This window comes from Aotus nancymaae, unplaced genomic scaffold (assembly GCF_030222135.1).
Source record: "Aotus nancymaae isolate 86718 unplaced genomic scaffold, 86718_ANA_hifiasm-v0.15.2.pri h1tg000004l, whole genome shotgun sequence".
Classification (NCBI taxonomy): domain Eukaryota; kingdom Metazoa; phylum Chordata; class Mammalia; order Primates; family Aotidae; genus Aotus; species Aotus nancymaae.
This window is the reverse complement of record NW_026988415.1, coordinates 45957365-45982980: the sequence shown is the minus strand read 5'-3', so window position 1 is coordinate 45982980 and position 25616 is coordinate 45957365. Positions and strand designations below refer to the sequence as shown.

At 42.8% G+C, this 25616-nt stretch overlaps 1 protein-coding gene across 1 annotated transcript; it reads left to right on the top strand.

Moving 5' to 3' along the window:
- Positions 1-2799: 2799 nt before the first annotated feature.
- On the top strand, positions 2800-24203 carry ARL13A (ADP ribosylation factor like GTPase 13A). Its single transcript, XM_012464041.2, has 9 exons — positions 2800-2899; positions 4856-4928; positions 5311-5381; positions 19475-19724; positions 20595-20700; positions 21189-21355; positions 21993-22083; positions 22175-22340; positions 23954-24203. Exons 2-8 carry the CDS (start codon positions 4870-4872, stop codon positions 22337-22339), a joined length of 909 nt encoding a protein of 302 aa, XP_012319464.2. The 5' UTR covers positions 2800-2899; positions 4856-4869; the 3' UTR covers position 22340; positions 23954-24203.
- The last annotated feature ends 1413 nt before the right edge of the window (positions 24204-25616 follow it).

The following is a 25616-nucleotide window of genomic DNA, read 5'->3' as shown; positions in this document are numbered from 1 at the left end:
AGGCTGGCCGACATGGTGAAACCCCGTCTCTACTATGAATACAATTATTAGCCAGCCATGGTGGCATGAGCCTGTAGTCCCAGCTACTCGGAAGGCTGAGACAGGAGAATTGCTTGAACCTGGTAGGTGGAGGCTGCAGTGGGCCGAGATCACGCCACTGCACTCCAGTCTGGGCAACAGAGCAAGACTCTATCTCAAAAAATAATAATAAAAATTTTAAAAACCTACAATGATGAGAGTATGACAGAGGGAGGAGTCAACTGAAAGAGCTCCCCAGGCCAAAGTTGGAACAATTTGAGCAAGAAAATAAAGTGGTATGGATTATAATCAGAGTATAAAATAAATATATGGGAATCCATACTGTATAAATAAATGATTTAATAAACAAATGGGTAAGAATAGACAAGACTCCCCCCATGCAGAAGAATTCCAAACAACTTTTGTAGACACTCCACCTCAAAAAAGTGGAGGATAACTCCTCATTCCATAAGTGTGGCCAATGCATACTGATTTCCTTCTAAAGAGTACAGAATAGACTAGGGGGAGTATCTTTACAGTGGAGAAATCTGACAAACACTGCCTTAGCCAGGTGATCAAGGTTAACATCATCACTAATAAGTCATGTTGACACCATGTATCCTTGATATGATGTGATGAGGATGGCATGTTACCTCTGTGGCCTTCCTCCCAAGAACACATAACTTCAGTCTAATAATGAGAAAAACATCAGATAAACACCAAGTGAGGGGTATTCTATGAAATACCTGATGGAACACTCCTGTCAAGGTCATCAAAGACAAATACAGTGGCTGTGTGTGGTGTCTCATACTTATAATTCCACCCCTTTGGGAGGTCACAGTGGGAAGATCACTTGAGGCCCGGAGTTCAAGACCAGCCTGGGTAATAGAGCAAGACCCTGTCTCTAAAAAGAATAAAAAATAAATTAGCCAAGTATGGTGGAGCATGCCTGCAGTTAGGTAGTTGGAAGGCTGAAGCAGGAGGGTTGCTTGAGCCCAGGAGTTTGAGGCTGTAGTGAGGTATGATCACACCAGTGTACCAGCCTGGGCAACAGAGCCAGACCCTGTCTCTAAAATCAAAACAAAACAAACAAAATCTGAGAAGCTTAGGTAAAAACTAAGGAAATTTGAATGAAGTATGGACTTCAGTTAGTAACAATGTATCAATGCTGGTTCATTAATTGTAATAAATGCAGCATCCTAAGATGTTAACAGTGAGAGAAACTGGGTGTTGAGGGTGGTTACAAACTGTTCTGTCTTAGCAATTTTTCTGTATATCTAAAACCATTCTAAAAAGTAAAGCATTTGGCCAGGTGCAGCGGCTCATGCCTGTAATCCCAGCACTTTGGGAGGCCGAGGCGGGCAGATCATGAGGTCAAGAGATTGAGACCATCCTGGCCAACATGGTGAAACCCCGTCTCTATTAAAAATACAAAAAATACAAAAAAAAAAATTAGCTGGGTGTGGTGGCGCATGCCTGTAGTCCCAGCTACTCGGGAGGCTGAGGCAGGAGAATCGCTTGAACCCAGAAGGCAGAGGTTGCAGTGAGCCGAGATCGCGCCACTGCACTCCAGTCTGGTTGCCTGGCGACGGAGCGAGACTCTGTCTCAAAAAAAAAAAAAAGAAAAGAAAAGAAAATTAAAACATTTCATAAAAAGTCCACTAAGTAGGCCGGGCACGGTGGCTCATGCCTGTAATCCCAGCACTTTGGGAGGCCGAGGCGGGTGGATCACGAGGTCAAGAGATCGAGACCATCCTGGTCAAAATGATGAAACCCCGTCTCTACTAAAAATACAGAAAATTAGCTGGGCACGGTGGCGCGTGCCTGTAATCCCAGCTACTCAGGAGGATGAGGCAGGAGAATTGCCTGAACCCAGGAGGCGGAGGTTGCAGTGAGCCCAGATCACGCCATTGCACTCCAGCCTGGGTAACAAGAGCGAAACTCCGTCTCAAAAAAAAAAAAAAAAAAAAAAAAAGGCCGGGCGCGGTGGCTCACGCCTATAATCCCAGCACTTTGGGAGGCCAAGGCGGGTGGATCACGAGGTCAGGAGATCGAGACCATCCTGGTCAACATGGTGAAACCCCGTCTCTACTAAAGATACAAAAAATTAGCTGGGCATGGTGGCGCGTGCCTGTAATCCCAGCTACTCAGGAGGCTGAGGCAGGAGAATTGCCTGAACCCAGGAGGCGGAGGTTGCGGTGAGCTGAGATCGCGCCATTGCACTCCAATCTGGGTAACAAGAGCGAAACTCCGTCTCAAAAAAAAAGTCCACTAAGTATGATACGGTTTGGCTAGAAGAGATAGAGTTACCCAGAGCAGAGGCAGTTTCTCTGGTACATGAGGTCTGCAAGACCTTTGACCTAATACGGACTCTGAAGCCAGAATGCCTAGGTTTGAATGCTGGCTTTACCATTTATCAGCTAGGTAACATTTAGCAAGTTATATAAACCCTTTGTGAACAATTTCATCTCTGAAAAGTAGGAATGATAGCCCCTACTTTGTCATGTTGCTGTAAGGATTAAATGAATTAATGTGTATAAAGTGCTTTAACGAGCCCTGGCACACAGTAAATTATATATAAATATTTTGTAAAACTAATAAAAACTATGATAACTAAAAGTTCCTTTAGTAATTAGCTATAATCATACAAGGTAAGGAGATGTGAGTTTGGTTGTTATGAACCAAGTAGTGGTTGCCATAGACATGTCGGTACCTTGACAACCATTATTAGGACATCACCATAGCTTTTATAAGTGGACAGCCTAAACTGTGTTAATCTGGCAAGAAGGCTAGAAAGTTCAATACATCTTCCTATTACTCTGCATATCTTATATCTTCCATCCAAAAAGAATCAACTCATTGGATAAATAATCACCTCCTGGTAAGTAAAACATGACATTATCTTCATTTTACGGATAAGAAATTTGGAAATGGTACGTTTAGTTGAGGTGATATCACTTCAGGCTACCCAGAATAGGCACTAGAAATAAAGGATCGGACCAGTAATCCCTAATTCAATCATTTTCCCAGTTGGGTTATCCTACCTACCCTTCCTTGTAAAGGAAGAACTTGTATGATGCCACTTTAACACTTCTTGGTAGCACTGACAAATACAAAGAGACTGACATCAAGTCAGAAGGCTCTGCCAATTATCAGGAAACAAACATGAAGCAGTTACTGGCCTCTTCTCCAAGGGAGATGGCTATCATGGCACCCAGACAATTAGGCTCTGATGTTTCAGGCTCCAGGTCATATTAGCTTCATGTGCAAAGCTGGAGTAAGGCTGGTTTTGATCACAGGCCATATATAAGGTTTCTCTTTTGTCTGGCATAAGCCAGAGCCATTCTCAAGTAGGTCTTTACGGAAAACTTAATGATCTTCCAGGGAGTGAGCTGTGCTATAAGAAATGCTATGAAATGTTAGTATTTTGGAATAACAATTCTCCAAAACAGTAAATGACTGAATGACTCTGCAGAACCCTGCTAAATTATCCATTAATAAGCTGGCACATAAAGTGTGCTCATCAGATAGCTAAGCAAAACCCATCTAAGCATTAACTGAAGTATTTTGTTAACCCAACCAGAGCTTCCTCCAATTCTGGGCTTCAACATACAGTTGTCCCTCACTAAACTTGGGGGAAATGGGTTCCTGGACCCCTTCATATGCCAATATCTGTGCATTCTTAAATCCTGCAGTTTGCACGGTGAAACCCATGTATATGAAAAGTCAGCCCTGCATATACATGAGTTTCACATTCACAAATATCCTCATTTTGTTGAAAAAAATCCTGGTATAAGTAGACTCACGCAGTTCAAAGCCACGTTGTTTAAGGGTCAACTGTAATTAGACATTAGGGAGATATAAATCAAAACCACAATGAAATACCTACTTCACACCCACTAGGATAGCTATAAACAAAAAAACAAGCATTGCTGGTGGGAATGTGGGATATTGTAGCCACTGTGCACAACAGTCTGGCAGTTCCTCAAGAGGTTAAATATAGATTTAACATATAACCCAGCAATAAAACTCCTAGATATATAACCAAGAGAAAAGAAAACATATCCACACAAAAACTTATATACAAATGTTTATAGCAGCATTATTCATAAGAGCCAAAAAGTGGAAACAATCCACTTTTCAAGGATGAACCTTGAAGTGATTACCTTAGGCATTCACTTCCAAATCCAGCTGCACAATGACATCACCTGGGAAGCTTCTGCAGCTCCCTGGAAATTTTTGAGGATGGGACACCTAGATTAATATTTGAAATCCATTAAACTAGATGATCTCTAAGGTCACTTATAGCTCCAAAGATTGTATAAAATCTACAATAGTGGGTCACCAACGCCCATATCTTTGAAGAAGAGACATTATTGGTACTTGGAACAGATCTCCCAATAGGTTCTTCTGGAAACCTAAGTTGATTCTTCTCTTAGGCGTCATCCCAACTTCCCCAAGGTTGGATAAAGATATTCTTAATAAAAGGATGAATTATGGCTGAAGGGATAGGCCACATCTGATTATGTCTGTGTAGGCTGCTATACTAAGAAATCACCCCATTTTAAAGAAAGCTACTCTTTAGCACAGAGCCTGTCACTGCAGTTGAGAATGACTAGTCCCTCCTTCTATGACATTTATAGAAGTGGTTGGTTGGATAGAATGAAGTAATAGACTTCTAACAATCCCAGGCTTTCTGTTTATAGGCACCTGTTTAGTCACAAGCTGACTAAAGGTTCAATGTTTATAATGGGACTTATTTCTTATTTTCTTCCTTAATATTTAAGAACCAGGCTGAATCATGTTCTTCTCTTAATATTTCTTCTCAATATTTAAGAACCCAGCTGAATCATGTTCCGGCTTTTGACCGCCTGCTGGTCTCAACTAAAGAAACCAGAAGGGACACGAAGGTAATATTACAATTATTACCCTAGGCCTATTCCATTATTTCCTCCCACAAATCTGCCCATAGTCTCTCAAGGGACAAATCTTCATAATATATGTTGTTAGGTGAAGTGATTAAGCAGTGTTTATAAGATTGGAGGCAGGGTTGAGGAGGGATGGCCAATTGTACAAGGTTAAGTAAATCAAAGAAGAAAAGCATCCTTGGGGGCTTTGCTATGGGGCTCCCATATCACCTTCTACTGCTTTGGCTGGGCCTTTTATGGTACATGCATTGGAATTACTGCAGGTCAGAATCCCAGACACTAAGGAAGAGTATAATTCTATGTTTAGCTTAAAACCTAACTGTTGTTTTAAGACTTTGACTCTTTTTTCTTTTTACATTTCTAGGAATGTGACCATACCTATGATTGGCTTGGACAACTCAGGCAAAACTCTTCTCTTGGAGACATTCCAAAAATGTAAGGAACTAAGAGCATTAGACACTGGCGTGGGTATCCCATGCACCACAGAATCCAGTTAATAATCATTCCTTCCCTGCATTACTTCATGGCCCTCAGTTTCCCTCTTTTTGTGGATAAACACCTCCCAACACACACACTCGAGAGACTCTCTCTCTCCCTCCCTCCCTTCCCCACCTTACATAAACATCCTGTTTATGTAATGTCTGTCACCTGCTCCCTTTACAAGATATCCTAATTGAAAGTCCTTTCATAGGGTCAGTATGCATGAGTTAAAACTATGTAAAGCATGGCAGTCAGTTATGAAGGATAGCATGTTTGAAATGATGTCTAGTTTCAGGGCTCAATTAAAGTGGAATTTGATCTAGATAAGAGAGACAAGTGTGGGATGATGAAGTTTAATAACAGGAAATTCTGTGACAGCTAATATACAGAGTTGGAGCTTGAGAAATGTTGTCAGTTCCGATATGTGCAAGTTTAATACCAGATCTCTAGTTTAATATCTTGACATTTCAAGAAGCAGTTACATAGAATTTCAGAAAGCTACTATACTACTTGTTAAGGAGCAATCAAAGAAGCCAGTACTGCCTGTCGCAGGATGCCCTCCACCCATGTTTATTGAATAAATGAAGTAGTATGATGACATGGTTGAGTTTTATCTAACCAGGCATCCCTGAACAAAAAGGGCTAACCTAACTCCTCTGCCACTGACCTACCTGAACTCCTCATCAATTTCCTTGAACTATAGCAACAACCTTCTGGCTGATCTTGTCATCTCCAGTTGTCCCCCCAGTATTCAATCCACATAGCTACCAGAAGGACGTAATATAAAAGTCTGATCATGGCACTTCCCTGCTCAAAACTGTTCAATGCCATTATCTTCAAGATAAAACTTAAGTTTCTTAGCAGCACACAAAGCCCTGAGTTGGTCCCTGAGTCTTCCTCCAGCTTCATTCTCATGCTCTCTGCACATACCCTCTAATAAAGCCACAACAAATTACTTGCCATCCCCCTTTCTTAGTTCTTTTTTTTTTTTTTGAGACGGAGTTTTGCTCTTGTTACCCAGACTGGAGTGCAATGGCGCGTTCTCGGCTCACCGCAACCTCCGCCTCCTGGGTTCAGGCAATTCTCCTGCCTCAGCCTCCTGAGTAGCTGGGATTACAGGCACGCGCCACAATGCCCAGCTAATTTTTTGTATTAGTAGAGACGGGGTTTCACCATGTTGACCAGGATGGTCTCGATCTCTTGACCTCGTGATCCACCCGTCTCAGCCTCCCAAAGTGCTGGGATTACAGGCTTGAGCCACCGCGCCCGGCCCCCCTTTCCTAGTTCTATACATATTGTCCCACTACTTAGCATTTTACCTCCACCATTATCTACCTGCTAAATCAAAAGCCTCAAGTCACAGCACAGCTGGACGTCAGGAAAGCCTTCCCTATCAGTGCCCTCCTTCAGCTCCCACTCTATTCCACGCATCACTCTGGCATGCACTTATTACAACATCATCAGGCAACTGCAAGTCCATCCCCTAAATTGTGAGCCTCTTGAGGAGAAATAATGGATCTTTTCCTCTCTGTATCTTTAGCCTGGGACTTTTTAGCATTTTCAGGTAGGTATTCAATAAATATTCATGGAATGGGTATTCTGCCCATTCCACCATTCACCTGATACATGATACATGTTCCCATTTTCTTTTTTTCTTTTCTTTTTTTTTTTTTTTTTTTGAGACAGAGTTTCGCTCTTGTTACCCAGGCTGGAGTGCAATGGCGCGTTCTCGGCTCACTGCAACCTCCGCCTCCTGGGTTCAGGCAATCCTCCTGCCTCAGCCTCCTGAGTAGCTGGGATTACAGGCACGCGCCACCATGCCCAGCTAATTTTTTTTTTTTTTTTTTTTTTTTTTAGTAGAGACGGGGTTTCACCATGTTGACCAGGATGGTCTCGATCTCTTGACCTCGTAATCCACCCGCCTTGGCCTCCCAAAGTGCTGGGATTATAGGCGTGAGCCACCACGCCCGGCCGCCATTTTCTTTTCTACTGTTTATTCTTTTTGTTTTTTTTTTTTCTTTTGAGATGGAGTCTTGCTCTGTTGCCCAGGCTGGAGTGCAGTGACACAATCTCAGCTCACTGCAACCTCTGCCTCCCAAGTTCAAGCGATTTTCATGCCTCAGCCTCCCAAGTAGCTGGGACTACAGGTGTGCACCACCACACCTGGATAACTTTTTGGGTTTTAGTAAACATGGGGTTTCACCATGTTGGCAGGGCTGGTCTTGAATTCCTGGCCTCAAACAATCTTCCTGCCTCAGCTTCCCAAAGTGCTGGAATTACAGGTGTGAGCCACTGTGCCTGGAGGCATGTTGCCATTTTCTATAACAACTTCCTCTGTCCCATTAGCAGCTCCAAGCCTCATATTTTAACCAATGGGTTCAGCCTTGTATTCCCGCTTGTGGGAAACAAACTTAACTCCTTGCTTCACCCTATTCTCTGATAGGCAGAAATATTTAAGAAGGTAAATAGCAGCAGGAAAAATCCAGGAGCCAGGAAAAATCACAAGATTATTGAAAACAGTGGGGATAATTTTCTAGAACTCCAACTCAACCTCGCCCCTGGATTCCCTTTAGTCCGGGTATGCCCTAGGAATCTATATTTTAAGAATTCCTACCGGGCACGGTGGTGCGTGCCTGTTGTCCCAGCTACACGGGAGCCTGAGGTAGGAGGATCCCTTGAGCCCAGGAGTTCTGGGCTGCAGTGTGCTATGCCGACCGGGTGTCCGCACTAAGTTCGGCATCAATATGGTGACCTCCCGGGAGCAGGGGACCACCAGGTTGCCTAAGGAGGGGTGAACCGGCCCAGGTCAGAAACGGAGCAGGCCAAAACTCGCGATCAGTAGTGGGATCGCGCCTGTGAATAGCCACGGCACTCCAGCCTGGGCAACATAACGAGACCCCGTCTCTTAAAACAAAACAAAACAAAAAAAAAAAGAATTCCCCAGGGGTTTCTGATGGCCAGCCAGCTTTTGGAAGCACCCACCTGGAATTAATGGTATGCTATTTTGCCTGTGAGAATAGTGTCTGTTTCCCATCTTAATTCCTAGAGGACACTGCCTAGAGTCTATTTACTTTGTTACTACATAATTTGCCTTGTGCTCAGTGAATACCTGGGGGGTGATTCATAAATCTATTGGTTGTGACTACATTCACAGGGAATTTTTTAATGGGCATGGATATCACATTCTGAAGAATGTCTCAGGCCACTTCTGTCTATGCAGGACCACCAGAATCAATCTAATAGGTTCCTGTGTGTCCAAAATTGAATAATTCACCTCCCTTGTCCCTGTGAATGTTTTGTTGTTGTTGTTTGGTTTTGGGTTTTGTTTTGTTTTGAGACGGAGTTTCACTCTTGTTGCCCAGGCTAGAGTGCAATGGCGCAATCTTGCCTCACTGCAACCTCAGACTCCTGGGTTCAAGCAATTCTTCTGCCTCAGCCTCCCAAGTAGCTGGGACTACAGGTATGTGCCACCACACCCGGCTAACTTTTTCTAGTTAGTAGAGACGGGGTTTCACTGTGTTGGTCAGGTTGGTCTTGAACTCCTGACCTCAGGTGATCCCCCCTACCCCCCGCCTCTACCTACCAAAGTGCTAGGATTACAGGTGTGAGCCACCGTGCCTGGCCACTGCGAACGTTTTTAAGCTGACTGCCAAGAACAGATAATTGCCTAGGAAGGAAATGCCAGTCTGCAAGTAATAACTTGTGTGAACATTTGAAGACACCAGCTATAAAATATTTTGGGACACAAGCCATTTTGGGATTTTAAAAAATTTATTAAATTTTTATGGGCACATTGTAGGTGTATATATTTATATGTGAGATACGTTGATACAGACATACAATGTGTAATAATCAAATCAGGGTAAATGGGGTATCCATCACCTCAAGCATTCACCATTTATTTGTGTTACAAACATTCCAGTTGTACTCCCTCAGTTTTCTAAATGTACAACAAATTATTGCTGACTATAGTCACTCTGTTGTGCTATCACATACTAGATCTTATTCATTCTAACTACATTTTTGTACCCATTAACCATCCTCATTCCCTCCCCTCACAACACTTTCCACTCTCCAGTAACTATCCTACTCTCTCTCTCTCTATTTTTTTTTTTTTTTTGAGACGGAGTCTCACTCTGTTGCCCAGGCTGGAGTGTAGTGGCACGATCTCAGCTCACTGCAACCTCCGCCTCCCGGGTTCAAGCAATTCTTCTACCTCAGCCTCCCGAGTAGCCAGGATTACAGGCATGTGCCACCATGCCTGGCTAATTTTTGTATTTTTAGTCGAGATGGGGTCTCAACATGTTGGCCAGGCTGGTCTCAAACTCCTGTCCTCAAGTGCTCTGCCTGCCTTGGCCTCCCAAAGTGCTGGAATTACAGGCATGAACCGCGCCCAGCCGTATCCTACTTTTTGTCTCCATGAGTTCAATTATTTCACTCTATGGCTTCCATGAATGAGTGAGAACATATGAAATTTATCTTTCTGTGCCTGGCTTATTTCAGTTAACATAATGTACTTGTTCTGTCTGTGTTGTAGCAAATGACAAGATCTTATTCTTTTTTATGGCTAAATTTTATGTATCCATTGTGTATATGTACTACATTTTCTTTATCCATTCATCTGTTGATGGACACTTAGGTTGCTTCCAAATCTGGGCTATTGTGAACAGTGCTGCAATAAACATAGGACATCAGATAGCTCTTTGACATACTGATTTCCTTTCTTTTGCATACATACACAGCAGGTGGATTGCTACATCACATGGTAGTTCTATGTTTAGTTTCTTGAGGAACCTTCATAGTGGAACATAATTTATCTTCCCACCAACAGTATATGAGGGTCCCCCTTTCTCCAAAGCCTTCCCAGAATGATCAATGTGCTGAGGAGAATGTATATCCTGCATTCATTGGATGAAATGTTCTATAAATACCTATTAGGTCCATTTGCTCTATATTGCAGATTAGGTACAATGTTTCATTGCTGATCTGTATAATCTGTCCAATGCTGAAAGTGGGGTGCTGGAATCTCCAATTATTACTGTATTGGGGTCTATCTCTCTCTCTTTAGCTCTAATAACATTTGCTTTGTGTATCTGGATGCTCCAGTGTTGGGTGCATATATATTTATTATTTTTATATACACTTGCTGAAGTGATCCCCTTATCATTATATAATGACATGCTTTGTCTCTTTATAGTTTTTGTCTTGAAATCTGTTTTGTCTGAAGTCTAGCTACTCCTGCTCTTTTGGGTTTCCATTTGCATGGGATATAATTTTATAACCCTTTCAGGTCTACATGTGTCTTTGTAGATGAAGTGCGTTTCTTGTAGGAAACAGATTGTGGTTTTTTGTTTGTGATTTTTTCCACTCATCCACCCTATGTCTTTTGATTGGAGAGTTTAGTCTATTTATATGCAATGTTATTATTAACAAGGACTTACTACTGCCATTTTGTTATTTGCTTTCTGGTTGTTTTGTGGTCTTTTCCTTCCTTCCTGTCTTCCTTTTTATGAAAGTGATTTTCTCTGGTAGTATGTTTTGATTTATTGCTTTATATTTTTGTGTATCAGTTGTAGGTTTTTTGATTTGAAATTACCATGAGGCTTGCAAATAACATCTTATAATCCATTATTTTATTTTATTTTAATATTCATCCACTGCCACCTGGAAACCTCATTATTTTAAACTGATGACAAGTGTGATTGCAAAAACAAGAAAAAACTAATATTAATTGTACACTTTAACTTCATCCCCTCTGCTTTTTAACTTTTCATTGTTTCTATTTGTATCTTACTATACTGTCATTAAAAGTTGCTATAGTTGTTACTTTGATAGGCTCATCTTTTAGTCTTCCTACTCAAGCTATGAGCACTTTACATACCACAATTACAGTGTTATAACAATACTCTGTATTTGTCTGTGTGACTTACTGTTACCAGTGAGTTTCATACCTTTAGGTGATTTCTTATTGCTCATTAACATCCTTTTCTTTCAGATTGAAGTACTCCCTTTAGCATTTCTTGTAGGAGAGGGTTGGTGTTGACAAAATCCCTCAGCTTTTGTTTGCCTGGGAAAGTCTTTATTTCTCTTTCATGTTTGAAGGATAATTTTGCTGGATATAATATTCTAGGATAAAAGTTTTTTTTTTTTTCCTTCAGCACTTTAAGTGTATCATGCCACTATCCCCTGGCCTGCAAGGTTTCCATAGAGAAATTTGCTGCCAGAAATACTGGAGCTCCTTTATATCTTACAGTCTTGCTGCTTTTAGGATCTTTATCCTTGACCTTTGGGAGTTTGATTATTAAATGTCTTGAGGTAATCTTGCTAGGGTTAAATCTGCTTGGTTCTCTGTAATCTACTTAAGTATTCATATATTTCTGTAGGTTTGGAAAGTTCTCTGTTATTATTCCTTTGAATAAACTTTCCAGTCCAATCTCTCTCTCTCTATACCTCCTCTTCAAGGCATTTGCCCTTTTGAGGCAATGATGTATTTTCCAGATCCTGTAGGTGTGCTTTTTTTTTTTTTCTTTTTTCTTTTGACTCCTCTACATTTTTTGTTTGAGATGGAGTCTTGCTCTATAGCTCAGGCTGGAGTGCAGTGGCACGATTTTGGCTCACTGCAACCTCTGCCTCCTGGGTTCAAGTAATTCTCCTGCCTCAGCCTCTCAAGTTAGTTGGGATTACAGGCACAAGCCACCACGCCCAGCTAATTTTTGTATTTTTAATAGAGATGGTGTTTCACCATGTTGGTTGGCCAGACTGGTCTTGAACTCCTGGCCTCAGTGAATCACCCATCTCAGCCTCCCAAAGTGCTGGGATTACAGGCGTGAGCCATTGAGCCTGGCCCATGCATTTTCAAACAGCCTGTCTTAAAATTTACTAAGTCTTTCTTCTGTTTGATCAATTCTGCTGTTGAGAAACTCTTCAGTTTGTCAATTGAATTTTTCAGCTCCAGAATTTCTGCTTTTTAATTATTTTAATCTTTGTTAAATTTATCTCATAGATTCTGAATTCCTTTTCTGTGTTATCTTGGATTTCAATGATCTTCCTCAAAACAACTATTTTGAATTCTCTGTCACGCCATAATTTGTTACTGGTGCCTTATTTAGTTCTCTTGGTGAGGTCATGTTTTCCTGGATGGTCTTGATGTTTATTGATGTTCATCAATGTCTGGGCATTGAAGAGTTAGGTATTTAACCTATGCAGGCTGGGGTTGTTTATACCCATCCTTCTTGAGAAGGATTCAAAGGGAATTGAGTGTTGTAATCAAGTCTTTGGTCACTGCAGCTGTATATGCATTAGGGGACACCCTAAGCCTGGTAATGCTGTGACTCTTGTAAAGCTATAGAGGTACCATCTTGGTGGTCTTGGGTAAGATCTGAGAGAATTCCCTGGTTTGCTAGGCAAAGTCTCTTGTTCTTTTCCCTTACTTTCTCCCAAACAAATGGAGTCTCTCTCTCTCTGTGCTGAGCTGCCTGGAGTTGGGGAAGGGGTGATACAAGCGCTCCTGTGGCCACCACCACTGAGACTGTGCTAGGTCACACATGAAGCCAACATAGTACAGGGTCTCACTCAAGGCCTGTGGCAACTATTTCCTTGCTATCCCTGATATTTACCCAAGGCCCAAGGGCACTTCAGTCAGTAGGTGATGAATCCTGCTAGGACAGGGAATTTCCCTTCAGTGCAGCAGGTTCCCTTCTGGCCCAGGGTGGGTCTAGAAATGCTACCCAGGAGCTAGGGCCTGGGGTCAGGGGCTTTAGAAATTTGCTTGGTGCTTTATTTTACTTGGGCTGAGCAAGTATCCAGGTTGCAAGACAAAGTCCTCTTTATATTTCTCTTTCTTTTCCTCAAGCAGAAGGGGTCTTTGCTCATGGCCACCACTGCCCCAAGCCCGTAGGGACTATAGCCTAGCTACCACCAATTTTTATTCAAGGCCCAAGGGCTCTTTAGTCAGCAGGTAGTAAATCCTACCAGGCCTGGGTCTCTCCCTTCAGGGTAGTGTGTTCCTTTCTGGCCCAAGGTGAGTCTAGAGATGCCCTCCAGGAGCTAAGGCCTGGAATCAAGGACTTTTTTTTTTTTTTGAGACGGAGTTTTGTTCTTGTTACCCAGGCTGGAGTACAACGGCGCAATCTCGGCTCACCGCAACCTCCGCCTCCTGGGTTCAAGCAATTCTCCTGCCTCAGCCTCCCGAGTAGCTGGGATTACAGGCACGCGCCACCATGCCCAGCTAATTTTTGTATTTTTAGTTGAAACGGGGTTCCACCTTGTTGACCAGGATGGTCTCGATCTCTTGACCTCGTGATCCACCCGCCTCGGCCTCCCAAAGTGCTGGGATTACAGGCGTGAGCCACCGCGCCCGGCCGGAATCAAGAGTCTGCTTGGTGCTATATTTTACTGTGGCGGAGCTAGTACTGAAGTTGCAAGACAAAGTCCTTTTTACTCTTCTCTCTCCTTTCCTCAAGCAGGAGTCTCTCCCTATGGCCACTACCACTGAAAATGTGCTGGGTCACACCTGAAGCCAGCATAATACCGGGTCTTGCCCAAGGCCCATGGTGACTGCTGCCTGGCGCTCTCTCGGGATGTTTACTCAAGGCCCAAAGGCTCTTTAGTCAGGTGGTGGTGAATCCTGCCAGGACTGAGTCCTTCCCTTCAGGGCACTGGGTTCCCTTTTGGCCCAGGATGGGTCTAGAAATGTCATCGGGGACCTATGGCCTCAAATGAGGGCTTCAGGACTCTGCTTGGTACTTTATTTTTTTGTGGCTGAACTGGTATTCAAGTTGTACTACAATGCTCTCTTTACTCTTCCCTCTCCTCCCAGAGCTACAAGCTGTGCTGCCTGGCACTGTGGGGAAGGGTGACAGAAGCACTCCCTTGGTCACCCTGGCTGGTGACTCACTAGGTTGCATGCCCCCTAAGTCCTTGGGTCCAAGCCGATCAAAGCACCAGGACTTGCCCAGGAACTGCAGTCCTTGTGGCCTGGACTGTCTTTCAAGTTTATTTAGCACCCCAGAGCAGGTTGTGGTGACAGGGCTTGCTGGAACTCAGGTTCCAACTGTTGGGATGGACAATTTCTCTCTGGCTAGGGCTGGTCTAAATGCTTTCTCCATGAGTGCAAGGCAAATTCTTCCCTGTATAGCTTTGTGCTGTGACAGGGCAGCACTGAGTTCCAATCCAAAGTCCTGCAATCACTGTACTCTTCTCTTCCAAACACAAATTCTCTCTCTGTGCCATGTGGTGCTGCCAGGGGAGGGGAAAGGGTGGTGCTGGTGATTCAAGACTGTCTTTTCTACCCTCTTCAGTTCCTCTTTCCTTGACATGATGTTATTACCAAGGCGAGGTGTGGGGGCTCATGCTTGTAATCCCAGGACTTTGTGAGGCTAAGGCAGGCAGATTGCTTGAGCCCAAGGAGTTCAAGACCAGCCTGGGCAACATGCCAAAACTCTGTCTCTACAAAAAAAAAAAAAAAAATCAGACAGGTGTGGTGGCATATGCCTGTAATCCCAGTTACTCAGGAGGCTAAGGTGGAAGGATCACTTGAGTCCAGGAGGTCAAGGCTGCAGTGAGCTGAGACGGAGCCACCACACTCCAGCATAGGCGACAGAGTGAGACCCTGTCTCAAAAAAAGAAAAAATATAACCAGATACTGTGATCACTCTCCTGATTTTTGGTTCTTATGAAGGTGCTTTCATGTGGATAGTTGTTCAATTTGGTGTTCCTGCAGGGGTGACCATCAGTGAAGGATTCTATTTGGCTATCTTACACCACCTCCTCCAAGCCATTATTATTGACACCATTCACTATAACTGTTTTGTCTGGCATGGTCATGTAAGGCAAGAAAAAAACCCAAGCACTGGTACAAGCAGGTGTCCTAAATGAGGACATTTAGACCAGTGCCTTTCAAACCTGGCTATGTATTTCAATCACCTGGGGAGCTTTTTAAAAAAAACATGATGCTTCAGCCCCACCCCAGATCTATGGAATCAAACCCTGAGAGAATGAGGTCCAGTGTTATAGGGTTTTAAAGCTCTACAGGTGGCTGGGCGCAGTGGCTTATATCTGTAATCCCAGCACTTTGGGAGGCCGAGGCCGGGCAGATCACCTGAAGTCAGGAGTTCGAGACCAGCCTGGCCAACATGGTAAAATCACATCTCTACTAAAAATACAAAAATTGGCTGAGTGTAGTGGTGGGTGCCTGTAATCCCAGCTACGCAGGAGGCTGCGGCAGGAGAATCACTTGAACCTGGGAGGCAAAGGGTGCAGTGAGCCAAGATGGTGCAACTGTACTCCAGCCTAAAAAAAAAAAAAAACTCTACAGGTGATCATGGAGAACAGTGAAGAACAGTGAATACTGAGAACCAATAACCAGAATCACCTGGGGAGTTTTCAAACCTACTGACAAGGGATCTGGCAAATCAAAAACTTGGGTCTGGAAAGAAGCTATGGAATCTACAGTTCCCCCCCCGCCTCCTTTTTTTTGAGACAGTCTCACTCTGTCACCCAGACTGGAGTGCAGTGGTACAGTGGTGTGATCATGGCTCACTGCAGCCTTGATTGCCCAGGCTCTAGCAATCCTCCCACCTTAGCCTTCCAAGTAGCTGAGACTACAGGTGTGTAGCACCACACCCAGCAAGCTAGCTCATGAAATCTCTATCATAACAAGCTCACCAGATGATGCTGAGACACAATCAGCATGAGTTTCACGGCTCTCCAGGGCAGTGGTACTCAAGCTTTAAAGTGCAGAAAGAATCACCTCAGGATTTTGTTAACTGTAGGGAGTTTGTTAAACATGCAAATGCTTGTATCCCAAGCCTAGAGGTTTTGATTCATTTGGTCTGGGTTAGGCCTTAACAATCACCCCCATGTAATTCTCAATTATATGGTGCCCAGACCATGCTTTATGAAACACTCCACTAGGGATACAGAGATGAATTAGACTCAGTACCTGTTCTTAGTGTGTTTACACATTAAAAGAGGAAATAAGAGAAATGTAAATTGTCAGAGAAGAACTCCTTACAGCACCTAGAGTTTGCTAACAATAGAATGCATTAACTGAAGGAACTGGTAAGGTTTCAAATAAAAAGAAAACTAAGGAAAATTCTTTTTTCTCTGACAGGGAAAAATATATATATATAATGCTTTTCTTGATGCAGGAAACTCTAGTATTACCTTTAGAGTTTTAACCTATTCTTTTTTTTTTTTTTTTGGAGGCAGAGTCTCATTCTGTCACCCAGACTGGAGTGCAATGGCGTGATCTTGGCTCCCTGCAACCTCCGCCTCCTGGGTTCAAGCGATTCTCCTGCTTCAGCCTCCTGAGTAGTTGGGATTACAGGTGCTCGTCACCACGCCTGGCTACTTTTTGTATTTTTAGTGGAGACAGGGTTTCATTATGTTGGCCAGGCTGGTCTCGAACTCCTGATCTCAGGTGATCTGCCCACTTCAGCCTCCCAAAGTGCTGGGATTATAGGCCTGAGCCACCATGCCTGGCCCACTTATTACTTTTAAGTAATCTAATACAGATATAGCAAATATCATATCAAAGTTGTGACTGAAAATTATTTTATCTGAAAGCTATAATTTAAAAGTTCATTGCCTAACATGAAATCAGAAAAGATGCTATGAAAATCACATTAAAACATAATAACATATACATATACACACATATATATGTATTCTCATTTCCAAAGACCAGAAAGCATATTACTAACTTTTCATGTTAATGATTCATTTTGGCAATCCTACGGAAAATGTCACATGCAGGTCTAAGACTATAAATAAGAAGTTATTGATTCTAGTTTTAGTGTGCCCAGGTATGGGTATAGAGAATGTATTATGTCATTTTGCTCCTAATGTGGGAAGAGAGCTAGGCTAGAGCAGTCACTTCAACAGACTTACACACATATAAAGGCTGCTATTTTTTTGTTTGTTTTTTGTTTTTTTTTTTGAGACAGAGTCTAGTTCTGTCGCCAGACTGCAGTGCAGTGGCGCAATCTTGGCTCACTGCAAACTCCACCTCCCAGGTTCAGGTGATTCTCCTGCCTCAGTCTCCCAAGTAGCTGGAATTACGGGCACGCACAGCCACGCCCAGCTAATTTTTGTATTTTTAGTAGAGACGGGGTTTCACCATGTTGTCCAGGATAATCTCAGACTCCTGACCTTGTGATCCATCCACTTCAGCCTCTCCAAGTGGTGGGATTACAGGTGTAAACCACTGTGCCTGGCCTTTTTTTTGAGACAGAATTTTGCTCTTGTCGCCCAGGCTGGAATGCAGTGGCGCGATCTTGGTTCACCGCAACCTCCGCCTCCTGGGCTCAGGCGATTCTCTAGCCTCAGCCTCCCACGTAGCTGGGATTGCAGGCACGCGCCACCGCGCCTGGCTAATTTTTTTTTTTTTTGTATTTTTAGTAGAGATGGAGTGTCACCATGTCAGCCAAGCTGGTCTTGAACTGCTGACCTCAGGCGATCCCCCCGCCTCAGCCTCCCAAAGTGCTGGGATTACAGGCGTGAGTCACCACACCCAGCCAAGGCTGCCGTTTTCAATTGCGTTTCCATGGGAGCTGAATGAGGTATGGAATTCCCTATGAGATTTTATCTTCTGGCTATAGCTTTTCAAAGGAAAATGTATCTGAGTCTAGCATGTTTTCTTGGAAGAGGTATGTGGGAGACGACTTCATACCCTTATCTACAGTAACAACCACCGTAAACATTTATTGAACACCTACTGTGTGTATGGTAATGCAGACATCCTCCTTCATATAGATTTTGTTTTAGTTGGAGAGACAAGACAAGCACAAAAAGAGGTGAAGGACCAGCTCAACAGACCACGTGGTCAACAAGAAAGAGAGAAGTGCTGGCCGTGGTGGCTCATGCCTGTAATCCCAGCACTTTGGGAGGCTGAGGCAGGCAGATCACCTGAGGTCAGGAGTTCGAGACCAGCCTGGTCAACATGGTGAAATCCCATCTCTACTAAAAATACAAAAAATTAGCTGGGTGTGGTGGTGTGTGCCTGTAATCCCAGCTATTCGGGAGGCTAAGGCAGGAGAATTGCTCGAACCCGGAAGGTGGAGGTTGTAGTGAGCCAAGATCATGCCACTGCACTCCAGCCTGGGTGACAGATCAAGACTCAGTCTCAAAAGAAAAGAGAGAAGTGAGAAGCAGATAGGCCAGAGAAGGGTTCCTAAACAGTACTTGAGCTGGGTATTGAAGAAAGGGTGGGAGAGAAGGGCTTCCTGTTCATCTGTTCATTTATCAGATTAATTCAATGATGAGTGTGCTTGGCATCACAAATATAATGGTGAATACATTTCAATAAAATTGAAAGCGTCCCTGTCCTGTTGCAGTTTATAACCTAGACAAATAAATCATGGAATTTACAACACTGTAATACGTGCTATAACAATGTTAAGCCCAGAAGAAAGGTACCCTATCCAGATCGCTGGTGGTGTGTGGAAAAACTCTAGAATAAACAAGATCAAAATTGATATTTTTAAAAATAGGCATTAACTAAGCAAAGAGTAGAAGTGTTCTAAGCAGAGAGAACAGCATCCTGTAAAAGCCCAGGGAAGGAGGGAGCATGACATTGATGTAGAATGGGAGAAGTAGGGGCAAAGGACCTAAGGGAAGAACAGATTGGGTATGTACCAGGGACAGTGTGGACACCCGTCAGGTTACAGCGCTAGGAGATAAGTCTGGCAGCTTAGGAGGTGAAGGAGTCTGTATTATATCTGGGACCCGTGGATACTCACTAAAGGTTACTGAGCCAGAAGACAGCATGGGTAAAGCAATGATTTAGGAAGATAGTCCCTAAGTTCGGGCAGGGTGGCAGGATGCTTCAGTAGGATTTCTCCGAGCAGGCTCTAGTCAGGGTTCAACAAATTATTTGATCTAACTATATTTCCCTACTTTGTGATTGCTTTTCCTCTCTTCCCCTCTGCAAAGTACTTCCCAGTAGGATGGACAACTGTATGAAATCAGAACTGACTCTACGCCTGTTAGATGAGTATGGAGTTTCCATTTAGGTGATTGCTTCTCTTATTTTCCCCTGTGCGTAGTACTTCCCAGTAAGACCGACCATTGTATGAAATCGGAACTGACTACACTTTTGTTAGATAAGTATGAACTTTCCATCTATGACCTGAACGGAGATCTGAAGGGCCGAGAAGCATGGCCAAACTACTACGCACAAGCACATGGGCTTGTTTTCGTCCTGGATTCCAGTGATATAAGACGCATGTGTGAAGTGAAGATCATCTTAACACATCTGCTGCCTGATAAAAGAGTGGCAGGGAAACCCATCTTACTGTAAGATTCTGCCTTTCTGTCCTATTTTCCCTTCCCAATTTGTACCCTCAAAAGTATAGAAATGAAGGGTGGGGTGGTCCCTTTGTCACACCCAGCTATGCCTCCTGTTCCCTTAGGCTCAGTGAGGTAGAGCGGCCCAGATCTCTGTGGGCTGCTCTCAAGAGCTACTTTCTACCACACATTGCCATGGGGGACATGTTACCTAACTGTACAAAAGTAATTTTAAAAGAAAGCATCAAAGGGAAATGAAAAGTGGTATCCACCGCCACCACCCCTTGACTCTTCCTGAAGACTACCTTCCTGAATTTGCTTATCATCTTTTTCGGTCTCTGATCCTGAAACCTCATGATAGCAGAGAACCCCTATCTTGTATAATTGATGCCAATGACCTCCTCTGATCAGATTGCTCAAAAGTTACATAACTAGCACTTATTCCAGGGAGATAATGCAGGTGGCCAATTTTCATCCCTGCCCCCAACTCCCTTTATGCCTCTTTCATTCCTCATTAGCAACCTCAACTAGAGCATGAACAGAGTTTGGGAAAGGATGTAAAAATTCCAAATCTGTTCATAGCCCAGTTAGCAATTCTAATTAAAGTTTGATAGCATAATGTAGGGGAAGTGAGAAATGAGCCCTCGGGGGGACTATCTTGGATTCAAATGATTTGTGCTATACTTTCCTTTATTTGGAGTTGGCTAGAAAAATGTCTAGCTCATCTCATTAGGTATGTCTTTAAACTTAATTCCTGGATATTTAGCAGTTATAGTAGAATTTGTTCTCCTCCTCTTTCCCTTCTTTTCTCACCTTTTGCTTCTATTTTGGTTTCAGTCTTTCACTCTTTTTTCCTCCCTCTCTCATATGCCGTTTTAGCCTAGCAAACAAACAGGACAAGAAGAAAGCCCTCATGCCTTGTGACATTATTGATTATCTATTTCTAGACAAGCTTGTGAAAGAGAATAAGTGCCCATGCCGACTGGTAAGTGTCAACCCCTTCCTTCCCTCTTCCTCTAGAGCCCAGCTAATGCAGCCCTTGGCTCATTCTATAATCAGCCCCATATGTTGGGTTTGGGGCAAAGCCTCTCCCTGTCACGCGACACCCACAGTGATTCCTGACTTGACGGTGGTAACAAATATTGCATTCTGCCTTCAAAATAGCTCTGTAAAGTGGACATGTGAATATCTCCATTTTATGAATAAAAAAGTCAAGGCTCAGAGACTCTATGTGACTTGCTCAAGGTCACACATCCAAGACACCACAACCACTTTATTAAAGGACCTCAGCTTTTGTGTCTGTCATTTCCCTTCTCAGATGTGAATGCTGAGTGACTCCTAGAAGTCTCAGAGCCTCTCTAGGCATAGCAGAGCTTATGTGTTCCTCTGCTCTTTAAATAAGAGTGACTGGTTCTGCTGGTCCCAGAGGTCCCAGGCTCCAGGTCTGCAGCCTTCTCTTCTCTTTTGTCACAGCAGCCATGTTCAGCCATCAGCAACCTTGACAGAAGAAACCACCAGCCCATAGTTGAAGGACTGCGCTGGCTATTAGCTGTCAGTGCTACTCGCCAACTATCACCCACCTTGAGCATCCCAATCTCCAAGGAAAACAGAGGCTCTGGAGAAAGATGCTCTTCAAGCAGGTACTGAGATGCCTCTATGAGATTTACTGATAAGAAAAGCAGCGGGGGTCAGTCTTCCTCACAAGCAAGGCATTCTGGGAGGTGTTTGGATTCTGGGTGATATTGAGCAAGTCTCTTGATATCAGTTGGCTCAAATGGGGCTAGGGCAATGCCCACCAACACTCCAACATTGTTAGGTATACCCCATCCCTAGCATAACTTGAGTGGTCATGTGAGGGGAATGATTTTAATAAAGGTAAGCCAACCTATCAGCATTAGAGCTTCTCTAAAACAGGGTTACTAATCTCTAATTAGAAAAGAGAAATGTGGAGGAGAAGAGGAACATGAGCCCCTTAAGGAGCCTACTGGCATTATTCTATGGATGAATGTCATGAACCTACTCTGTATTCTCAGCCTCTAGTTCCATAATCCTCCCAAAAATGAGGAATGATGGGAGAGGACAGAAATGTTGCAATGAGGAAAAAGAAAATAGTAGGTGATCAGAGTTTTGAGGAGCAAAAGGCCTAAACATCCCCTTGCTCTGTTGTCATTTTCATTGCCCAAAGGCATATGGCAGGGATGGGGTAGTAGCTGCATAGATAAATAAGCTTAGAGTGTGTCTGTTTCTACTACTGCTGTCCTTTCCATCTTCCCCCAGCTTCTTAACCAGAAGTGGAATGCCAAAGAAGAAAAGGCAGCATCTAGAACAATATTCAATAGAAGCTAAGCCTCTAAAGTCAATCCTACGGGTAAATGGCTCTTTAAATGCTAATACTCAGTGGCCAGTCCCTCAACACATGGGCACCAATTGACATTTTCCCCCATCTTCTTGCTGTACAGAAAGAAGGTACAAGATTACAGCCTAAAAAGAATCTGTCAGTAACATTTGTTTTACATGATGAACCCATGAAAGAAGCTGAACATTCTAGAAGAACTAGAGCTCAGAATACCATGGAGCTTTGCTACGAAAATGAAGCTCCATATGTTGATGACAATATTTTTTAAGGTAATGCTGGATCAGTGGTTAGAGAAGAAAATGTACATAGGCCTTCCCTAACAATTTCTACAATAGTATTCCAATTTTGAGCCTGAAATTCTTTCCTCACTCTATGGTTGGTGATTAGGAGAAGAGAAATAGAAGAAGTACAGGAAGAGTGCTTGGATACCATCTTCTGGTAGTCCAGTATGATGCCCCAGCACTGGTTGACACAAGATCTGTAGATGGCTATAGGATGTTATCTTAAAGTTCATGATTCCAGTGGTGGAAATATAAGTACTTTAAAAACATGAACACACTATGAACCAGTAATCCCAATTCTTGAGCTGTCTCCAAAGATAATTACACAAGTACCCCAAAAATGATGCTCAAGGATGTTTAATCACAGCACCATGTACAGTAACTAAAAGTGGGAAACAGCCTATATGTCCAATAATAGAGACTGGCTAAATAAATTAGGATGCATCTATACCATGGAATACTATGCATACATTAAAAACGCTAATGTGGACTTATATTTACTGACATGGAAAGTTTCCCACAACCTGGCACTTTTGTAAGGGAAAATAGCAAGTCAGACTACAGCATGCATAGCATGATACATATACAGATATAGAGATATCTGGAGGGATATCACCAAAAGATACTAGGTAATTGTGAGATGTAAAAGGCCTAGGTGCTGTACTTTTGGATTTTTGTTTTATTATAAATTTTCTTTTTTTATAATAAGCAGAATCATTTCTCCTAATACAAAAAAGGCATTTTTTAAAAAGCTATGAGGGCTTAGAGGCTGTAGTTATTGGCCACTCCTTCTCAGTATTCCTTAGGACCCCAGTCTCCAAGATTGTCAACTATCAGTATTATAATGTCACCTCAGCTCTGAAAGGGACATGGCCTTTCATACTCCTGGCTACCTTGGAGCCTTGGGTTGTTACACCTACATAGAGGGTGTTGGACTTGGCGTGGGCCACTAATGAGGAGACACACACTGGTCTGAGGACAAGGGGTGAAGATGAGAATAGAGAGTAGAGTGGAAGGCAGTGGTAGAAGAGGAAGTGATTTTTTAGATATCAGTAACTACCCCTAAATCTTTGTCCAAAATTTAAATCCATTTTCCTTTCTATAACCCCTGAACTTAGGGCAAAAATGAGAATGGATACCTGGGACACAGAAGAGATGTTACTAGAAAATTCGTGTGAAGAAGCCTTTGGTTCCTATAGTTAGTACTCCTTAAATGAAGGGCAGAGGGGAGAGAGCAAGAGTGAGAGAAAGTACGAGGCCAGGGCAGAGGATGGGTGGAGTGCAGTCTATACCCTGTTGGAAACTGGCCAATACCCTCCTACCCTGAAATGGTCTGGGAAGCACAGGAAACCTGGCACTTGGCTTCACTTACAATAACTGGCCTTTTTCTCTTTTTACTTTCAACAGACTACTAAAGAGAAAAACAGTGGGAAATCAAAAGAAACATCTGATATCCCTCCCTCAGCAAACAGGTTCATCTCCAGAACTATCACGACTACTCGGCTTTTAAATTTCTATTTGATAATGTCTCTACACTCCCCATACAACTCCACCTACTCATCCTTGAGAACCCCTGTTATTCCTGTATATCTGTATTCTAGCCATCAAATCATTCCTATACTTAGTGACAGGCTCAAGAAAAGTGAGATGGCATCCATTGAGAATGAAGACCATCTTGGTAAAAAAGAACAGAGACTTTACATCTTTGTACCCAGACGTTGCTGACAAAGCTTGTGGACAATAAGTCACGGGTGATCAACCAGAATTGAGCCTTAGAAATACACATTTTTTCTTTAAGTTTCTTGGGCAGAAAAGGAGTGGCAAAAATAAATAGAATTTATTTGCTAAGAATTATGCTGTAATGAATCATTTTCAGTCACACCTCCATAAATAACTTTGTTTTAAAGCCCCAGCCACTGTCTGTGAAGCCCAGAACAATTGCTTTGCTGTTCCCAGGAACAGCAACTGCTGCCTCTACTAACACTTTGGTTAGCTATGCAAAAAATACAGGCACTTGAATGCATTCATCCCTCTATCCCAAGGGTGGTAGTGGTAGTGGTGGTAGTTATTTACTATTACTACTACTATAGGTTGAGTATCCCTTATCTGAAATGCTTGGGACCAGAAGCATTTCAAATTTCAGAGTTATTTTGATCTGGGAATATTTGCATTATATGTACTTACTAGTTGAGCATCCCTAAATCCAAAAATTTCTAATTTTAGAGGATTTTGGATTTTGGATTTTCAGATTAGGGATGCTCAATCTGTATTACTTTCACCATAGCAATGCAACCACCATTTATTGAGTGATTCTGGATGCCAGGCCAGTGCTAAGTTCTTTATATCTATTATGTTATTCACAACAACCCTTGGGGGTAAGTATATACCTGATGGCATTTCACAGATGAGGAAACTAAGGGGCAGGAAAGTCAAATAAACTTGCCCAAGATCCCACAGCCTACAAAAAGCAGAGCAGGATGTTCTCACTCATATGTGGGAGATTAAAAAATTGGATCTCATGAAGATAGAGAATACACTGGCAGTTACCAGAGGACAGGAAAGTGCGGGGTGGTGGGGGAATGAAGAGAAGTTGATTAATGGAAACATATATACAATATGATAGACTGGTAGCGTGACTATAGTTTATAATAATCTATTGTATATTTCAAACTAGCTAGAAGAGAATAACTCGAATGTTCTAGCACAAAGACAAATATTAAAGATAATGGATATCCCAATTACACTGATTTGATCTTCATAAATTATATGAATGTATTAAATTATCCTATGTACCCACAAAACGTGTACATCTATTATATATCGATTTATAAATTAAATTGAATTTTAAAATTTGGGGGAGAGAAGGAAAAAAAAGTAGAGCAGGGAATTCAATCCCGATATTTCTGACTCTAGAGCAATTTAAAGTCAGAAAGAAAGAGAAAGCTGTATCTAAGAAAAAACGCTGGCTGGGTGCAGTGGCTTATGCCCAGCACTTTGGGAGGCCAAGGCAGGTGGATCACTAGAGGTCAGGAGTTCAATACCAGCCTGGCAAATATGGTGAAACCCCATCTCTACTAAAAATACAAAAATTAAGGCCAGGCGTGGTGGCTCACGCCTGTAATCCCAGCACTCTGGGAGGCCGAGGCAGGTAGATTACCTGAGGTCAGGAGTTCAAGACCAGCCTGACCAACATGGTGAAACCCCATCCCAAAAAAAAAAAAAAAATTAGCTGGGCATGGTGGCACAAACCTGTAATCCCAGCTA

Excerpts from the sequence above, each read along its gene's own strand:
- ARL13A (XM_012464041.2), top strand. The coding sequence starts at position 4,870 with ATGTTCCGGCTTTTGACCGCCTGCTGGTCTCAACTAAAGAAACCAGAA. Across the intron at positions 4,929-5,310 it reads AAACCAGAAGGGACACGAAG|GAATGTGACCATACCTATGA; the intron begins GTAATATTACAA and ends TTACATTTCTAG. Across the intron at positions 20,701-21,188 it reads ATAAGTGCCCATGCCGACTG|CAGCCATGTTCAGCCATCAG; the intron begins GTAAGTGTCAAC and ends CTTTTGTCACAG.